The 19,848-nt window shown below is 35.3% G+C and overlaps 1 protein-coding gene across 1 annotated transcript; it reads left to right on the forward strand.

The window, feature by feature from the left end:
* The first annotated feature begins 4,842 nt into the window (after nt 1–4,842).
* On the forward strand, nt 4,843–6,228 carry LOC114177237 (ribonuclease 1-like). The gene is made up of 4 exons (XM_028062509.1): nt 4,843–5,072; nt 5,148–5,303; nt 5,525–5,723; nt 5,811–6,228. The coding sequence occupies exons 1-4, from the start codon at nt 4,899–4,901 to the stop codon at nt 6,032–6,034; spliced, it is 753 nt and encodes a 250-aa protein (XP_027918310.1). The 5' UTR covers nt 4,843–4,898; the 3' UTR covers nt 6,035–6,228.
* The last annotated feature ends 13,620 nt before the right edge of the window (nt 6,229–19,848 follow it).

A 19,848-nucleotide genomic window follows, 5' to 3' on the forward strand; every position in this document is an offset into this window, starting at 1 on the left:
CAATAATAATGAAACTCTCATGCACACAACACATAGAGAAACTTAAACCATTCTCATTGAAATTGAAAATCATGAAAAAAAAATTAGGGCAGATGATGCAGTGAGATCAAATCGCAATCGAACATGAAATTAAAATCGAAATCAAACTTGAAATCAATTTATATCCAACATTAGGAAAAAAATCCAAAAAACTAACTTATTCTAATTAAAGTAACGGTTATTTGAGCATATATTTGCAACATTTTTATTTTTCTATTTGATTTGGTATTGAACTAATGCATTGATCCATGAGAGAAATTAATCAAGTGTTGAAAACATATATGAAAGATCTTATTACCTTAATTAATTTTTAGTTACAGAAAAAAGGGATAAAAAAAGGTTGTTTAACTTAGACAACAATATGATTTTGGTAATCCAATTCATGATAGAGTCAAGTATTGCTGTCCACAACTTCTTAATTGTAATATTGGGACTTTTAGTCCCATAATTTAGTGCATGTATCAATTGTCTATTATAAAGGGTCCCAGATTACATAAGGTACCCTATATCAGATCTTTTCTACACATGTCAATGTTATGCAATCCAATACTTGATAACTAGCCAAAATAAATTAATATTTTTCTTCTTTTACAATAAATATTACAATTAAATCATATTAAAATTTCAAGTTAACTATTATAAGTTACGAATATAATTTTTATTCTGAGTTTCTATATAATTAACAAAAATAATATTAATCAATAGTTTTGTTGATAAAAAACTTAGACATTTTATTAATTTTAAGACTTTACATGATAAAGAGATTTCTGTTTTTTCCAATGTTCATAATAAATTTGGTTCAAAATTCAACCAAGGGCCATAAGGCAACAAGTTTGTGAAATCTTTCTATAATTTAAGCATTAGATGTTGTTTCTTTACCTTCTTCATTAATTTATTGATTAATTGAAGCTAAAATCTAATCATACAAGACACATGTTCCCTGATACACTAATTTATGCTTCATGAACAAAAGGAATTTCTCCAAGGCTAGCTAAACTTACAGAGTATAGATAAATCTGTTTAATAACAGCATATAAAAAGTTCTATTTAATAAGATTTTAACTAGGCAACTTTAATATGTACCTTCGTATCACTCAATGAATTTGCTAGTTTTTAGTTGGAGCTAGTCCACACATTGTTGGTCCTCAGGAGTAGCCTCAACACACCACTAAGATTGCAAAATTCTAAAAATTCACAAGCAAAAATGCAGCCAATGAACCATGATATTTCATATCAAGTTTGAAAGTTGATTAATTTGAACCATAGATGATACCGATGAAAACAATTAAGCACCACCAACACAATTAAGCCCCGACACAACACATACATTTGTGCATTGTTGTACTAAGATCTAGTAATCATGTGAGGTGGGAATAACTAGGAAGAAAGTGACTTGTATAATAAGTAGGGTTAGATTATATGACTTGGCAATAAAACAAATGCTCATACCTACCCCCAATCACTAATCGAACATCTCAATCGCAACAACAAAACACTTCTTTAGACTGTGTTCCTTTAAGTTAATTACTATTCATGGGTAATTGAAAGTGTTGATTTAAAAGATATATCGCATTTTTTTGTATGAAATGCAAAGCGAGGCAGAGCACTGATTTGCGGGATTTCTCTCATTATAGCATCCCGCTTGCTACACAAGATTTGGGAGTGATTCTCACCATTTTACTAAAATACCCATGTTATTTTATCCGCATTGCACCACCATACGTGACCAAAAATAACCCACCACTGCACCATGTCCATCGTTGATGTTGAAGACACCAAGAACAACCACCACCAGCAACGTCCAACAGAGGCAGAGGCATCCTTCAACTTTGTTGTAGTGAAATGCTTCAATGCCCAACAAAACAACTTCCTACTACAAAAAATGCCATAAAAAATTTGGAATAGGTTCCATAAAAAAGGGAATCGGGTAAAAAAGCATGCATGAAAAAGGGAACCAGTTCCAAATGAATAAAGAATAGGTTCCAAAATCAAAGTAATTGGTTCCATTGTCTTCAATTTTTTTTTACAATTAATAAATATTATGAATAATTTTATTCATTATAAAAAAATTAAAATTAATTACAACTTATCTAAATATCATTTTATATTACTTTTAACACAAAGGACAATTTGGTAATCTTATATTTTCATCAATTAAATTATAACTTTTATTAATCATATCAGTCAAATCCTTCTCAAACTTTCACCAAATTCACCCTCAAATCAACTCCACTATCACCTCCAAATCCCTTAAAAAGAACAACATAAACTTCACTCTCAAATTCACCAAAATCAATCTTCTTTCTCCCTCAAATCATTCCTTCGAAAAGAACGCACACTTAATCTCAACTCATAACCTCTATATATAGCTTTTTGGCTTCTTATTAATACAAGTATCCAAGAATATCAAATAGTTATAAAGTGAAAGGCAACCTCACAAAATCTAACCATAATTTATCAAAAATGTCTCAGAAAGTATAATCTCAACAAAATTTATGGTTTTACAGCTCCGTGTAACAAAATGATATATGAAAAGGTTAGAAAAAGTTTTTTCAATGTTTACTTTTCTCCATTGAGGAGCTATAAAAGAGCATAAAAATGAAGTAGGGAGAAAACAGCAGAAACAAAACTGGCTAGAAGGCAATAAGGAAGGATTTTGACACATTGAAAGCAGAGGACGATAACTAAAAGATAAAAAACTGAAAACCTAATTTATTCCGTAAAAGCAAAATAAGCAGTGCACTAGAGCATGAGTAAAAGAGGCGAAATCGAAAGAGGACAATGATGCAGGGAAAGGAAATCAGGGAGACAAAATTGAGTTGAGACGAAAAGGAAAGTATGGAGTTAAAATCGAAAGAATGGTAATGAAATTGAGAGACGAAATTGAGAGCAGAGAGAACAATGTTTATTACCTTGATCTTCAAGCACGTAGGAAGAACGGTCAGAGACACGCTGAAATCAGAGAGACAAAATTGAAAGCATGGAGATAAAATCGGAATATCGATAATGAAATTGAAATCTTACTTTGAGCGAACAATGAGATGCACGAGCTTCGTCTTCCTCCTAGGCACTGACTAGCAAAATCAGAGAGATGAAATCAAAGAGATGAAATCAGATATGAAATAAAAAAGAAGAACGTTGAGAGACACATAGGAAGATGATGGAACGAGAGCGAACGTTGCACAAGTCAAAACTGCTTCTAGGATTTTTGAGAAAAAAATAAAATAATAAATTAGAAATCTAAAATTTACTGGAGATTTTTAAAATTACCGCTAGTAGTCACTAAGGATTCCTAAAACCTCTATTATATATATCTCAGTAGGGGTTACTATAACCCCAAACAATAAACCTCCAGTAAATTTATATTTTTTTGTAGTGAGTAAAAGGTCCTTCACTTTATTAAAAGATGGAATTTATATTGAATTTGCGCAACTGAATTATAAGCCTGATAATATTTAAAAAATAAATAAAGTTACAAGACCACGTAGTAAGATCATGAGTGTAGCCTAACATGTGATGTCATGAATTTCATAAACAGACAAAAGCATATTGGTTGTTGTTATCGTGAAGAAACAGATATTAGTTAATTGGTACAATCCTTACCCACTCATTGTGATTTGGATATTGATGTTTGTACTTATTTCGTACAAATTTAGCTCATAATAAATATGTTTTGTATACTTATATTTTTAAAAATCTTACAAGTAAATTTTAGTTTAAAAAGTTCAATTTATCAATAATTTTTACGACCAAAATACAAAATAATTTAGTTTCATTTAAAAAGGTAATTGAAGTTTACCTTGGATATAATGTTCTCAAGAATCCTTATCACTCTCAACATTCCTTATTCACCTTTAAACATTTTCAAGCTCACCATAAAATATAAGAGTATGCTTCAAGCTAGGTATAAACCTAACTTCTTCAAGAAATCTCTTAGTTCATCATGTAGACTAAAGAAATCTCTTATGTAGACTAAAGTTGATGATTTCAATTTCAACTAGACTTGTTATCACAAAGGATAATTGGATCTTTTTCAAATTCTGTAACTCTTAGAACCATAGATGGTTAAGTATAATAAGTATAATGTATAATGTTCATCTAATGTCCATTATTCACTTACAATCATTAATATTGATTGACATCATGAAGGCCTCTAATAATTTTTAATTGTCTTTCACTGGAGATGCTTCCCAAGTAGACAATCGATCATAGTAGACTATATATCTACCTATTAGTCTAAATGATATGCTAAGGTTGCAAACCTTCTTTTGTCTTTATGAACACTCAAATGTGAAATGTGGTTTGTACAATCATTAGGAATTAATAAATCTTTTGTAATAACTTTGACAACAAATTGTGACCGACGAAGTGTGTATGAAAGACTTTGTAGTAAGCCTATTTCCCATTTAAAAGGGAGCTGTGTTTTGGTCCTGCATGTGATGTGATCATGTGAACGCATCTAAAGAGCTGCCTCCGTTTTGGGCCTTTTGTACAAGTGCCCAAATTGCAACCTACCCATCCCTCCCAAAAACAAAACAAAAACCCCGTTTTGGTTCTTCCGGTACCAATGGTCACAAAGGTGCATGTGCGCATAAAACAAGTAAAAACCAATAAATATCACCCATTCCTATTCGACACAAACATAAACACTTCTTTCTCCAATACATCGTATTTAGTTGTTTTAGGACTGTGGAAAGAAACAAAATGAGTGAACCGACATGTCGCTGTTACGGTGTAATTAGTTTGCGCACGTAAACCATGATATGAATGATAAGGTAGTTAAGCAGCGAACGTTATGTATGTTTCATAATCCAAGCTTTCACACCTACTCACTTTCCCTTTCACATCTCTATAAATTCATGAATCCAAAGAATCATACTCCAGAAAACCACATCAAAATTTCTCTATTTACTGCTAAAGTAGAGGCAGACATGGGTTCCAAAGGGTTCATCTCCATGAAGCTTTTGGTGCTTCTACATTTGGCCATTCTCTGTTCTTCCCAGGATTTTGATTTCTACTACTTTGTTCAGCAGGTTAGATTGTTTCTTTAAGGTTGTCCAAGGTCATTCATTATTCTTTTTCTTACGCCCAGATGTTGTTTTTATCAGTGGCCAGGCTCCTACTGTGACACACAGAACAGTTGCTGCTACCCAACAACTGGGAAACCCGCTGCAGATTTTGGCATTCATGGACTGTGGCCTAATAACATAGATGGTTCTTACCCGTCTAACTGTGATTCAAACAATCGTTTTCAGCAATCTCAGGTGTTTCATTCTGCTCCAATTGCATGCGCCTTTGTTATATATACCTTTCAATTAGTAGAGATAACTGAAACCAAAAAATATGTGTAAAACAGAGTAAGAAAACAATATTCTATGCTTCAGTTCCGTTTTCCACCTTGTGTTGCTATAATTACCCCACTTGATAATTTATTAAAAGGTTTTGCCACGTGTTTGTATATCTGAAAAATTACATATTGTGACAGGTATCAGATTTGACAAGCAGTTTGCAGAGGAATTGGCCCACTCTGGCATGCCCAAGTGGTAGCGGGGTTCAATTTTGGGCCCACGAATGGGAGAAACATGGGACTTGTTCTGAGTCACTCCTTAAGCAACATGACTACTTTGAAGCAGCTCTCGATCTGAAACAGAGAGCCAACCTCCTTGGAGCTCTTACAAAAGCTGGTATATAATACATTAAAACTGGTTCCATTATTTTACTAATGTGATAGCAATGTTTGTGATAAAGACGCATTTGATTTGGATTAATAGGGATTGAAGCAGATGGAGGGTTTTACAGTCTTAGCAGCATCAAAGGAGCTATTAAAAATGCAATTGGTTATACTCCATACATTGAGTGCAATGTGGATGCGTCACGTAACAGCCAGCTTTACCAAGTTTATTTGTGTGTGGACACTTCGGCCTCTGGCTTCATCGAATGCCCTGTGTTCCCTAAAGGCCGATGTGGGTCCCAAATTGAGTTCCCAACTTTCTAACCCTTCTATCTTGGAAGCAGTTTATGTTTGAAGTGAAGCTTCCCCTTCGTTTTCTGTTGCTATGATATTTGTATTTGTTTGGATTATAGTTTCTCTCACACCAATTCTAAGTGTGCTTTAGTTCATGCATGACTTCCCCCGACAACTAAACTTTTATAATATTCAATACCAAGTTGAAGATCTCTGTTCATTAATCAAATCTAATTATTATATTATTATTTCGATTTTATCTCTCCAAACATGTATGACCTCATTTGCTTCCTATAGTATACTGCTGGTGGCAATGGATCACCAACGGTTTGCGTGGACGTAGCTGGTCCAATACAGAAAATTGCAGTTGAATAACCAGATTTGTTTCTTTAAGATACGAAGTTACATGTCAAAAATGCAACCTAATAAACTATATTATTCTTATGATATAAAATTTAAAAAATAATACTCAAAATAATAAATAAAGTTATCTCACTTAATTCTTCTTTCCCTTTAATCCCAACAATTTTTTTTAATATTTATCTCTTTTCTTCTTCTGTTTTCATCTCTTACACTCTAATTTTCTAATTTGCTCTTCAAAAAAAAAAAAAAAGCTCGATGCAAATGAATTTTCATTATATATGGATGAAAGTAATACAGAGTATATATACAACCTTTTTTGTTAAAGTATAAGAACAAAAGGGAATAACAAGAAAATACACCTCAATCTTATCTGGAATCCTATAATATGTATTTATTAAATGTATATTAACAGTTGTATTAGAAGAGAAGTTGATGTCTGTATAACTTGAACTTGGGTATTCTTATACCGAAAACGATATTTAAACACCAATTTTTCACTCATTTTTTACATCGTCCGACGTGACATTTTTATTTTTAATTGAAAACGTAATTAAAATTTGGATCATGAGTTCGCACACGTGTGGGGACATATATTGAAAGAGGAAAAAAATGTAAAGTGGTTTTATTTTGCAGAGTCTCGAGAACGTTGAAAAAAGGGGTTTTGTGGGAGGCTCGAGAACATTATTCCTTCACGGGAGAAAATGGGATTCTTGGGTCGTGGCAGAGGCTGGAGAACGTTCCTTCACCGGAGAAAAGGGAAACCTTGAGCGAAAATGATTGAAAGAGGGAGAGAGAACTACAACCATCACCACCAATGCACTGCATGTTGGTTGAGTTGGTTTCGTTCGTGACGGAGCATCTGACGACAAGGTTTTGTTTGTGCTGGTTATGTTGAGTTGGTTTCGTTTATGTTGGACCTGTTTTATGGTAGTATAAGAATTGTTTATATTTATGGATGGTAACGGATCAGGTCGGATAAGGATAGTGTTTATCCGTAATTCGATTTGAAAAAAAAAAAATTCGTCTGTTACCTGTCAGTTTATTTGTCGGATATCCGCTTAAAAAATATCCACAGATATTTTTAAAATTCACAAGTACCCGTGGATATCCGATACCTGCAAACATTTAAAAATATATATATTTTATAAATTTTTTAATATAAAATTATAAAAATATAAAATATAAATTAAATTATAATTATAATTATAATTAAATTTGACATAATAAAATATATTGTTAATTATAATTTTAATTAAATTTAACTTAATAAAATATAAATTAAATTTTAATTTTAATCTTTTTGCGGGTAACAGGTACCCGCAAGTATGGATAGTATGATATCTGTACCCGACCCTTTTATAAGCGGGTATTAAAATACTCTCTACCCGTTACCCACTGATAATAAATATCTGCGGGTAGTAACTATCCACCGCGGATTTTATCGCGAATATCTGCGGGCGCAGATATTTTTGCCATCCCTATTTACACCACATATTCTCAACTCAATATTTGTTAGTTAGTAAATGTGTTTAACATCTAAAAAAAATATTAAAGTAATTGGATTAAAATGATTATATTTATTCATTTTTAAAGTTTAAGGACTAAAATATATTGAAATTTCGGACACAAAGACAAATTCCAATTTTAGATGAAGGTGTAGGTACTAAAAACATACTTAATCTATAAATTAAATATTTTATTGGTTCTCATATTTATTCAAGAATATCTACGTCTCCATGTTTTTATTAGTCTTAATCAGATCTCTATTTTACTATTTTAAAAGATGTGTAATAATGTAACAATTAGGTTATGTTCATTAGTATTATATTAACAACGTTAAATATGTATCATGTATCAGTTTATGGTTTACTTATTTTTTAAATTTTTTATTTTATAAACTTTAAAAAATACATATTTTGTCACATGTCAAATCCATAATGTCACATGTCAAGTGATTGTTTCGATCTCAATTTGATCCTCTATTTGTTATTTTAATTTAATTTAGTTATTTTTTTTTAAATTGAACAATCTCTTTATCTCTAAATTGAAATCAGATCTAACTTATATAAATGTTACCTTTAAATTTATAAAATTGTTATTTTTAAACCAATTTTGATATTTGTATAGACATTATTGATATATAATGTTATACAAATATTTGAAATATATATTTATAAATCTGTATAAATTAAATATTTTTAATAATATTAAGTTTATTTAAATTATATTTTATGTTAAAATTTATTTTAATTTTATTTTAATATTTTAAATATATCTATTTTAAATTGTTATAAAATTGTTTAAAAATTTTACATCTTAATTTATTGAATTTATTATTTTTAAACATACTCTAACATTTTGTATAGAAATTATTGATATATAATATATCATACAAATATTTGAAATATAAATTTATAAATCTATATAAATTTATATATAATTATTTGGAATATAAATTTAAATAAAAAATAATATTAAAATTTGATGTAATAAAGCATCAACACAAATACATTTAAAATTTTAAAACAAAATTTAAATAATAATAAACGTAAACTATAAATTTAAATAAACTTAATTTTATTAAAAATATTTAAAAAATATTAATTTTAATAAAAATATTATTATAATATTAAAAAAGTTGAATATGGTCTCAATTTGAAAAATTAAATTTCGATGTAATAAAACATTGACATAAGTACATTGAAAATTATAATAAAATTAAATAAAAAATTTAAATACTGAAAACTATAAATTTAAATAAACTTAATATTATTAAAAGATTTTAAAAAATATATCATTTTTAATAAAAATATCATTATTATAACCTTTAAAATTTAAATGTAGCTTCAATTTGAAGATGGATAAAATTGTTTGATTTAAAAAAAAAATGGGATTGAATTGAATCAAAATAGGACTAAATTGAGATTTAGATAATAACTTAACGCATGACATAATTGACATGTGGTAAAATAACTTTTTAAAAAAAATTAAAAGTTAAATAAAAAAAAATAAAAAAACTATGAATTAACACGTAACACATATTTAAGGTTATTAATGTAATATTAATGAAAAAAAAACCTAAATATTACACATTTTCAAAATAGAAGCCCAATTGAGATCAATCAAAATAAGTAAACTTAAGTAAGATTTTTGAACAAATACAAAAACTAACAAAGTATTTTAACCTTAAAAATAAGATAGATTTTCTTGCTGGGGAGAATGTAAGGCCTAGTTTTCTACCCTAAAGTTTTAAGAGTTGCCTTTAAGTTATTGGGCCTAAGGGCTGGCCCAAAGGAAAGCCACCCAAGTCTGACCTAATTGACTCATTCCACACTTTCAAATTTTTGCTTCCTTGGTGCTTAGAGTCGTAGTCGTCTTCTCTGTTAGGGTTCCACAGTACATTCAGTTCGCGTTCGGCTTGACCCCGTTCTTAGCTCACGTAAGTATTCCCAAACCCTAACTTTCAGTCTTTGGCCCTATTTCCGTGGGCAGTGTTAGAGCTCTGATACTAAACACCCTTTTGTTCCTTGTTTCCAGCTCGCTAATCTACCCTAGGAGCTGCTGTGTTCCCCTGTTCGTACCCAAGGACCCACTGCTAGCTTGTTTTCCAGGTACGGGAAGCTAGGGTTCACCCTCTTATCGTGATTGTTCTGCTTGTGCTACTACTATATCATTTTAATATGCCTGGTGTGTTGATGTGAACTTGTGAATAGCGTTATTGAACTATTGGTGACCTATTGTGTGTTTGTGCACGAGAGAACAGTGGTGAGCACTGGTTTTCTCGCCCAAGCGAGCATGTCTCGCCTAGGCGAGATCAATAGAGGCTCGCCCAAGCTACTTCACGCAAGCGGTCGCTCAGGCGACCCATGTCCTTTTTGAGCGAGCGTCTCGCCCAAGCGAGAGGGGTCTCGCCTAAGTGAGATCTCGTGCGAAGCTACTGTTCCCCTTTTCGAGCCCTCACCTAGGCGAATGAGGCTCGCCTGAGCGAGACCCTTCAGCCTGAGCGAGGAGCTGGGCGAGGCAATGTGCTTTTTGGTTGTTTATTTCTCTTGGATGATTGGTACTTGCTTGGGTATGATTGCTATGATGAAAAATATATAATAAACTGTTATGTATGAGTGTTATGATTCATGGATGGTGAATGATGGGTATGGTATGACCTTGGCATGTAAACTAAATGAGATGGTTGGTGTTAAGGTGGCATGGTATTGGCATGAACTGAAATCCCATAACTATGTTTGAGAGAAATGGTTGAGTATGGAACCACCGAGAAAGAAATGAAAAAGGGTGAATTATCAAGAGATGGTATGTGATGTATATATGTATGTGTAATAAATCTTTATCGATTGGTCATGTATGCTTGGTCTGTGTTAGTGCGTAATTCCTTGGAAATCCCTAGGTGGGATTTCCGTAATCCCAACAATTTTTTTTTTGGTTTAATTATGCCTTTGGTTCCTATTTTGGAGTCAAAATCTCAAAATGGTACCCAAATTATCTGGAATCCTATAATATGTATTTACTAAATATATATTAACAGTTGTATTGGAAGAGAAGTTGATGTTTGTATAACTTGATGATGAAGGATTGACCCCAACCAAGGATGGAGGCACATGCTTAAGAAGACTAAGCATGTTTAGAAAGGAAGTTCACTAATCCTTCATCCCTTTCATTTGTGTTTGTTATTTTTGATTCCCTAAGTTGACTTAGTTGAATCAACTTTAGTTGACTTGTTGACCTTTGACTAGGTTTGACTTGTTGACTATAGTTGACTTGACTTAAGCCAACATGCTAATCTATGTTTATTTGCTTTGTAGGTTAATTAGGAGTAAGAAAGCAATGTTAGGTGGCGCATGGTGATTGGGGAGCATAAATGATGCGGAGGAGAGAGTAAAGCAAAGGCATAAAGCATAAAGTAAAAGGCATAAAACAAGTGTACCTATGTACCTTTGGCCTCCTTTGTTTTTAGCACACTTTGGCAACATTTTGGAGACATATGAGACACATTCTTTGTCTCCTTTTGTGCCAGAACGAAATTAGCCTTGCACACACCATAGTTAGCTCTTTTGTCTCTCATTTTTTGTAACCTTATTTGACCTAGTTTCTAGAAGCTAGGGTTAGGTTTTTGTAGAGACATCCTTAGGTATCTTTTATTTGCTTAGAGGCCCCTAAACTCTTCTATATAAGGGGTGCTCCTAGACATGTAAAAGGGTTGAAGATTTTGAAGTAAAAACACTCTTGTGTCTCAACCATTTGTGAGAGTTTCCTCCCTAGGGAGTGAATACTTTTAAGCCTTATCTTGCATAGCAAGTGGCGGCACACATCCACTCATCTTCAAGGTTGTCATGGCTTCTAGCCTAGCCTTGTAGTGGCGTGCTTCTCACATTTTTACCATTTCTTTCCTTTCCATTTTATGTTTTCTTCTTCCTTTAATTGTTCTTGGTTTTATATGGTTTATGTGCTTTCCATTTCCTTTTCATTTTGAATCAATCCATCATCTTCTTCTCTTGAGCTTTGAGAAAGGAACCTTCACATCTAGATAGCTTGCTATCTTAATGTCCAGTGGGGATTTCACTTAGCTTTCTTATTCAACTCACACCATATTCAATAATCTTAAAAGAAAACAACATAATCCTTCATCACTTGAACTTGGGTATTCTTATACTGAAAACGATATTTAAACACCAATTTTTCACTCATTTTTTACATCATCCGACGTGACATTTTTTTAATTGAAAACGTAATTAAAATTTGGATCATGACCTCGCACACGTGTGGGGACATATATTGAAAGAGAAAAAAAAATGTAAAGTGGTTTTATTTTGTAGAGTCTCGAGAACGTTGAAAAATGGGGTTTTGTGGGAGGCTTGAGAACATTCCTTCACCGGAGAAAATGGGTTTCTTGGGTCGTGGTAGAGGCTGGAGAACGTTCCTTCACCGGAGAAGAGGGGAACCTTGAGCGAAAATGATTGAAAGAGGGAGAGAATGTAACGTCCCATTTAATTAATAAGCATAATTAAAAGAAGCGTTACACAATTATAATATAACAGCGCATTCCTGGAGTTTATTTATCACTCCTTACTATCCAAGGAACAACACGATGCCCAAAAAGAAAACAAGTCATACAGTTTACTGGAATCATAAAGAAACTTAAAGAGGGTCAAGTACATGGGCCGTAGCCCTAAAGAAAGCCCAAGAAGAACATGAAGTCCAGCTCAAGAAGACTAAGCAGCGAAATCGTCTCTCCCCTGTTGACCACGAGTACCTCTCTCATCCGCTCCCATCAATAAATTGATGATCATCGCAAAGGTAAAAGAGCAACATACAAAGCAACCAACATGGAAAGGGTAAGCTAGAGCCAACAAGATTGTTATCATGCAATCAAATATATTTTCATAGTCCAATGTACATATACCACCCAAGCATGTTATGACCTTTCAGTCAATACACTAAGACACGACTCGACTCATTAGGATACATATAACCTGGTCGAATTCAACGAATGCTTGCACTAGTGGTGGATACCTCTGCTCACCCCCGAGCTGCTCACCCCCGACCTAAGTGTTACAATGAATGAATTCCCTCACACATAAGATTAGTCCTTAATGAGTTTCAAGCCTCCTGCTACACTCACCATAGGAGTCAGTCCGCTCTAAGTGAGGCTAACTGACTCCTTAGAGTGTCAAGATGCAATCCTTACCTTGAATCTTTACCAAGTTATACAGATGGGGTACCACCATGGACATCCACTAATAGGGGCCATGGAATTACGTCACGACCACTGAAGCACGACCCTGAAAGTCTCACCTAAAGGCTCCAAGGAATTATGCGCTGACTCATACTAGACACATTCATACAATTAAGTACAATAATCATGCATTCGAACTTTGTGTCCACATTTGTGACCAAATTCCCATTCATTTTCCATGTTGTACCATACCATCTCATTCACCAATTTCATGAGTATAGAATCTCATCTCATACCAATACAACTGTCATTTCCACAACATCCATCTCATTCACTTTACATGCTAAGACCACATCAATATATCAATTCAATCCATACCACATATATTCCATGCTATTTGTTAAAATCAGATCTGTCTAATTATCTTAACCACAAAGGGATCTGAATTGATTAATAGGCTTTTATCTGGTTTAAGAATCTTGAATAAATCTTTAGGTTTTAAAGCTCAATTAATCTATTTCACAGTTGTGGGTTAATGGACTGTTTAAATCAATCAAGAAAGACTATGAGAGAGAAGAAAGAAGCAAGACACACAATTTATACTGGTTCGATTCAAGGCGAATCTACATCCAGTCTTCTCCTAAGTAACACACTTAGGAGGATTCCATTAAACAAACAGGATCCAAGAATTACAAGCACACCTATGTAATTCTAAACCCCCAAAACCCAAGAACTTGATTTACCAATCAAGAACTCCCCCTAGGAGCAATGCATCCACACAATTGCACCTAGGCCTACACTTCACACACTGAAGCAACTGTAATCAGAAATACAGTAAACAAAAACAAGAAACGAATACACCTATGTGGTGCAGATTTGACAAGATGCTCCTTGATTCAAGCAAGACCCATCATGGTAGAATCAACTATCAATTCTTCTTGGATCTGCACTTGAGTGATCTTCCAGAATATTCAGAAACTTTGTGACTCTCAGGTGGCTCTCTTTCAGATGGAAAACTGCATGATCTATCAAATTTCTCCGAGGCCAAAACAGATTCTAAAAACAACTTTTATACAAAGATTTCTGCTGTCACTAATTTGATTAGGAATTTACCTAATCGATTATCGTGAGTATATTTTCATTTCCTTTGTGTCATACTCACAACTAATCCATTAGTTAAAAAACTAACCATGCAAGATTACACAGCAGACCTAAAATACATTTGATAAAGAAAAGCTATTTGCCTAATGCATATCCTAACTGGACCAAGCTATGTTTTATTTTAGACCAGTAGACAACATCAAAATTATTCTTCATTCATGGGTGATGTAGCTCCCCCTTCCAACAATCTCCCCCTTTTTGATGATGTCCAAAACATGGACTGTGATAAGCCTGCCTACAGCACATTAAGCAAACAACAACAACAGTACACAGTATAGGCACACAAGGCAAACAACAGCATAGGCATATAACAGATATCACTTTCATTTTATTCTCCCCCTACCACTATAACCTATCAATATACCATATTACAGAATTCTCCCCCTTTTTGGACAGTAGCAAAAAAAAAACAGATTCAATACAGGACAACAGAGAAAAAAATAGCTAAACAGCGCATCAATATAAAAGATGCAGCAGGAGATAATGCATAACAACCAGGATAATAACTGTGCATAACAACCAGGATAATCAGAGTATATAACACATTACAATCCCAACCAAAATAATCCTAGGCTAAGGGAGCTATGCTAGGATAACCGCAAAAAGGAAACACACACACCTCTAGGACTACTGGATCCTAAGGTCAAGGGATACAGACTGAGACTATGAAGGTTGGTACTCAAAAAGTGGGTGTGTGTGGGTAGAAGGCTAAGCTATTCTTCGTCAGAGGCACGACCAGTGTTGAGTTGAGCCAGTTGTTGTTGAACAGAGGTTAGTTGGTGCTCAATGGACTCCAGTTTTGTCGTCCAGGTTTGATGCTGATCAAAGAGAGCTGTGACCATGCGCAACATTTCCTGCTCGTAATGAGTTCTGGTGGCAGAAGAGGAGGCGTCAGCAGCATCCACAGGGTCATTATCTGGTTCATCCTTGAAGCACCAGGTGTTGCCCCGAAAGGACATTCCCATGTGATGAAGGGCATTTGCCCCAATCAGGCTTGTGTGATTTGGAGTGTAGGAGGCCTCACCAGAGAAGTCCACTTTGTAGTGCTCAAGAACTTTGCACACGAATACGGCATAGGGCAGAGGATAGTTGGGTAGCTTGATGGCTTTCTGCATTGTATCAGAGATAACCTCAGACCAGTCTACAAGAACATTTGACTTGAAAGCATGGATAAGGAAGACGTCCTCTATTGTGAGTTGAGCATGGTTGTCGTTGCGGGGAACCAGAATCCAAGCAGTTAAGAATGCGAGCACCCGCTCATCTTTCTTCATCCCACCGGCGTGGAAGATACTGTAGTCGCGTTTGGCTTTGGGATCCCTCAAGCAACCTTGGTAGATATCCAGGCGATTTGCCCCAGGAAACCCTCGATGGGCCGGAATGCCGGAGATGCGGAAGTCAGCAATGGAGGTCCAAACATATGTGGTGAGGACAATGTTTACCCCTTTGACGCGCAAGGTGAGAAGATCGTCTTCACATGCAAGATTTGTGTAGAAAACCCTAACCAAATCGGGGTAAATGTCACCTGTGAGTTGAACGAACGTCTCCAGGTGTTGGGAGGAGATAAGCTCTGGGAAGGCAAAGCCGTGATTGCAAAAGAAGGGCAGTTCGACGTGCTTGTGGTTGATGACTTTGCGATTGTGGAAGGAGTCATTGAAATTTTCTTGAGCGTCGCGATCACTGATCCAGCCATCAATATCTGGATCACGTTGCTTGGTTGCCATGCGCTTGACACGTTTGCGAGAGGAAGAGGAGGATGCCATGGCGGAGTGGTGTAGGGTGTTAGGTGACGGCGGAGCAGGGGTGGAAAGGGAAAGGGAAGACCTAGGGTTTTTGATAGATTAGGAAGTACCAGGATCCTAGGTTCAGAAGTTAAGACTGCTATTAAGAGCAGGGAATATACTTACCTAATGGATTAGCGGGCTCCTTTTGAGAAATTAGAAGGCAACTATGTGAGGCAACACTGACACAGAATGGGCTTAACCAAGCACGTTAATGGATTAAGGCCAAGGGTAGGCATGCAGCTACACAGTCTGGACACAAGCAGATGTAGAAACCAGAACGAGCTAGGTATGAAAAAAATGTTTTAAACATATATGTAGTATGCATGTAACTGGAAATGAACTCTAACAGTTTAACTATGATACCAGTGACATGTAATACACTTGTAACAAAACATGAAAATGCACACACACACAACATTAGTTAAGTAAGCATAGTTAATGAGAGCAAGTGATGTCCAAAATACCCAATTCATTTCTCATAGTGTAAAACCTCTCTCTGGTTAGAGGTTTAGTAAAGATGTCTGCCAGTTGATGTTGTGTGTCAATGTACTCAACCTTGCATTCTCCCTTGGACACATGATCCCGGATAAAATAGTGCCGGATTTCAATATGTTTGGTCTTAGAGTGCAGAACTGGATTTTTAGTAAGATTAATTGCACTGGTGTTGTCACATTTTAAAGGAATGTGATCAAGGTGGATGCCATAATCCTCAAGTTGGTTCTTAATCCAGATAGATTGGGCACAACAGCTGCCAACAGCTATATACTCTGCTTCAGTGGTGGACAGAGCAACATAGGCCTGTTTTTTTGAGTGCCAAGAGATTAGAGAACCACCTAAGAGATGGCAGGTTCCACTGGTGCTCTTCATGTCAATTTTGCAACCACCAAAATCTGAATCGTTGTACCCTACTAAGGAGATGTTTGAGCCATGAGGATACCACAGACCCAGATTTCTAGTGCCTTTAAGGTATTTAAAGATGCGTTTGACAGTAGTTAGGTGAGAGTCTTTGGGACAGGACTGGAATCTGGCGCATACACACACACACACACACACTGTGCATGATATCTGGACAGCTAGCTGTGAGATAGAGAAGTGATCCTATCATTCCACGATATTTAGTTTGATCCACTGCAGGCCCTGTTTCATCAATGTCTAGATAGCAGTTTGTAGCCATAAGAGTGGATGATTCCTTGCAAGCTTCCATGTGAAATTTTTTCAGTTGCTCAGTGTAGTATTTATATTGATGGATAAAGAGTCCATGTTGTCCTTGCTTAATTTGGAGTCCTAAAAAGAAGTGCAGCTCTCCCATCATGGACATTTCAAACTCATCTTGCATGTTTTTTTAGAATTCTTTGCATAGAAGAGGATTTGTTGAACCAAAAATGATGTCATCCACGTAGATTTGAACAAATAGTAGATCATTTTTAGCTTTCTTAATGAAGAGAGTAGAGTCCACCTGCCCTCTTCGAAACCTGTTTTGAATCAAGAATTCACTTAGCCTTTCGTACCATGAGCGATGGGCTTACTTAAGTCCATAGAGAACCTTTTTCAACTTATACACGTGATCTGGAAACTCATAGTCTGTGAATCCAGGGGGCTGCGCCACATAGACTTCTTCCTTAATAAATCCATTTAGGAAAGCGCTCTTCACATCCATTTGGAAGAGCTTGAATTTTAGTAAGGATGAGATGGCAAGGAGGATCCGGATGGCCTCAAGGCGTTCTACAGGAGCATAGTTCTCATCATAATCAATCCCTTCTTCTTGACAGTACCCTTTGGCTACCAATCTAGCCTTATTCTTGATAATCACACCAGAATCATCCAGCTTGTTGCGAAAGGCCCACTTAGTGCCTATGATTTGCTGAGATTGAGTTCTTGGAACAAGATCCCAAACATAATTTCTCTTGAATTGATCCAATTCGTCTTGCATTGCTAGAAACCAGTGTTCATCCTTGAGAGCATCATTCACTGATTTTGGCTCAAGTTGAGAGACAAAGGCTACATTTAGACAAAACTGGCCTAGTTGCCTATGTGTGGAAACACCTTTAGAGATATCCCCTATGATGTTGTCAAGAGACATATTTTTAGGCACTATCTAGTCAGCGGGTAAATCTGCTACAGAGGTCGAAGTCTCAGCTGCTCCAGGTGATGAATCTGCTGCTGCTACAGGTTCAGGTTGTGTCAAATATGCACCTATGTCATTTAATTCTGCACTATTTCTTGAACCAGAGGAATTAGCAGCATGATTATCAATATTCTCATCAAATGCAACGTGAATGGATTCCTCTATGGTTAATGTTCGTTTGTTATAGACACGATAGGCTTTACTAGTGGAGGAATAACCTAAGAAGATGCCTTCATCAGCCTTAGGATCAAACTTGCCAAGATTTGATTTTCCATTATTTAGTATGAAACACTTGCAACCAAAAGCTTTGAAGTAAGATATGTTAGGTTTTCTACCTTTGTAGATCTCATAGGGTGTAAGTTTCAAAACAGGTCTGATTAACACCCTGTTCAGCACGTGGCAAGCTGTACTTATAGCATCTGCCCAAAAGTATTTTGGTAGAGAGTTGTCATTGATCATTGTCCTTGCCAACTCTTCCAAAGATCGATTTTTTTCTCAACCACACCATTTTGTTGTGGCGTTCTAGGGGCTGAGAAATTATGTGAGATACCATGATTTTCACAAAACTTTTCAAAAGATTCATTTTGAAACTCACCCCCATGGTCACTCCGAATGGATTTGATTTTCAAGTCTTTCTCATTTTGAACAATTTTGGCAAATTTCCTAAAAACTGAGAAGGTGTCACTCTTACATGAGATAAAGAAGGTCCAAGTAAAGTGAGAATAGTCATCCACAAGACCAAGTGCATAAAAATTTCCTCCTAAGCTTCTGGTTCTAGAAGGTCCAAACAGGTCCATATGTAACAGTTCTAATGGATTAGAGGTGGAGATATGCTGTTTTGACTTAAAGGATGATTTTACTTGTTTACCTTTTTGGCATGCATCACACAACTTGTCTGACTTAAACTTTATATCAGGCAACCCAATGACTAACTTCTTTGACACAAGCTTATTTAAGTGACCCATATGTATGGGTGCAAGTCTTTTATGCCAAATCCAAGGTTCATCATTTTTAGAAAAAAGGCAAGCAATTGAATCAAAAGAAGTGTTTTCAAAGTCCACCATGTATATGTTCTGAATCCTTTTTCCTACAAAAACCAGTTCATTTGTGGATGCATGACAGATTAAACAATGATGGGCTTCAAAGGTTACTTTCAGATTTTTATCACACAGTTGGATAATGCTAAGTAAATTGTGCTTGAGTCCATCTACCAACAAAACATCCTCAATTTCCACAGTTGATGATGACCTTACCTTACCAGATCCAAGAATCTTACCTCTGTTGTTGTCACCATAAGTGACATGTCCACTTACTTTGTATGAAATTTTGCTGAATTTCGAGCTATCACCTGTCATGTGTCTAGAGCAGCCACTGTCCAAATACCACATTGACTCCTTAGCTTCAGCATTGTCCTGCAAAACAGATTATTTTGATGAAGCAGGTACCCAAACAAACTTGGGTCCTCTTGTGTTAGACTGTGTTGCAGTTCTTTTAGGCACCCATTTGAATTTTCCTCTAGGAACCCCACTGTTTTTAAAGTAGCAGGAAGTAGAGAAATGACCAGGTTCAGAATAATAGGTGCATATAATGGAGGATGGTTTACTGATGTTGAGAAAATTTCTGCACGATAATCGATTAGGGTTGCCACTATAACCAATTCCCTCTTTATTCAGCACACTCCTTTGGGATCCTAAAACAGCATCTAGGTTGGATCTTCCTAGAGTGAATT

This window comes from Vigna unguiculata, chromosome 3 (genome assembly GCF_004118075.2).
Source record: "Vigna unguiculata cultivar IT97K-499-35 chromosome 3, ASM411807v1, whole genome shotgun sequence".
NCBI lineage: Eukaryota > Viridiplantae > Streptophyta > Magnoliopsida > Fabales > Fabaceae > Vigna > Vigna unguiculata.

Bases quoted from the DNA above. Each gene is read 5' to 3' on its own strand.
- LOC114177237 (XM_028062509.1), top strand. From the start codon at position 4,899: ATGAATCCAAAGAATCATACTCCAGAAAACCACATCAAAATTTCTCTA. The intron at 5,073-5,147 runs GTTAGATTGTTT...TGTTTTTATCAG, and splicing joins TCTACTACTTTGTTCAGCAG to TGGCCAGGCTCCTACTGTGA. The intron at 5,724-5,810 runs GTATATAATACA...TTGGATTAATAG, and splicing joins TGGAGCTCTTACAAAAGCTG to GGATTGAAGCAGATGGAGGG.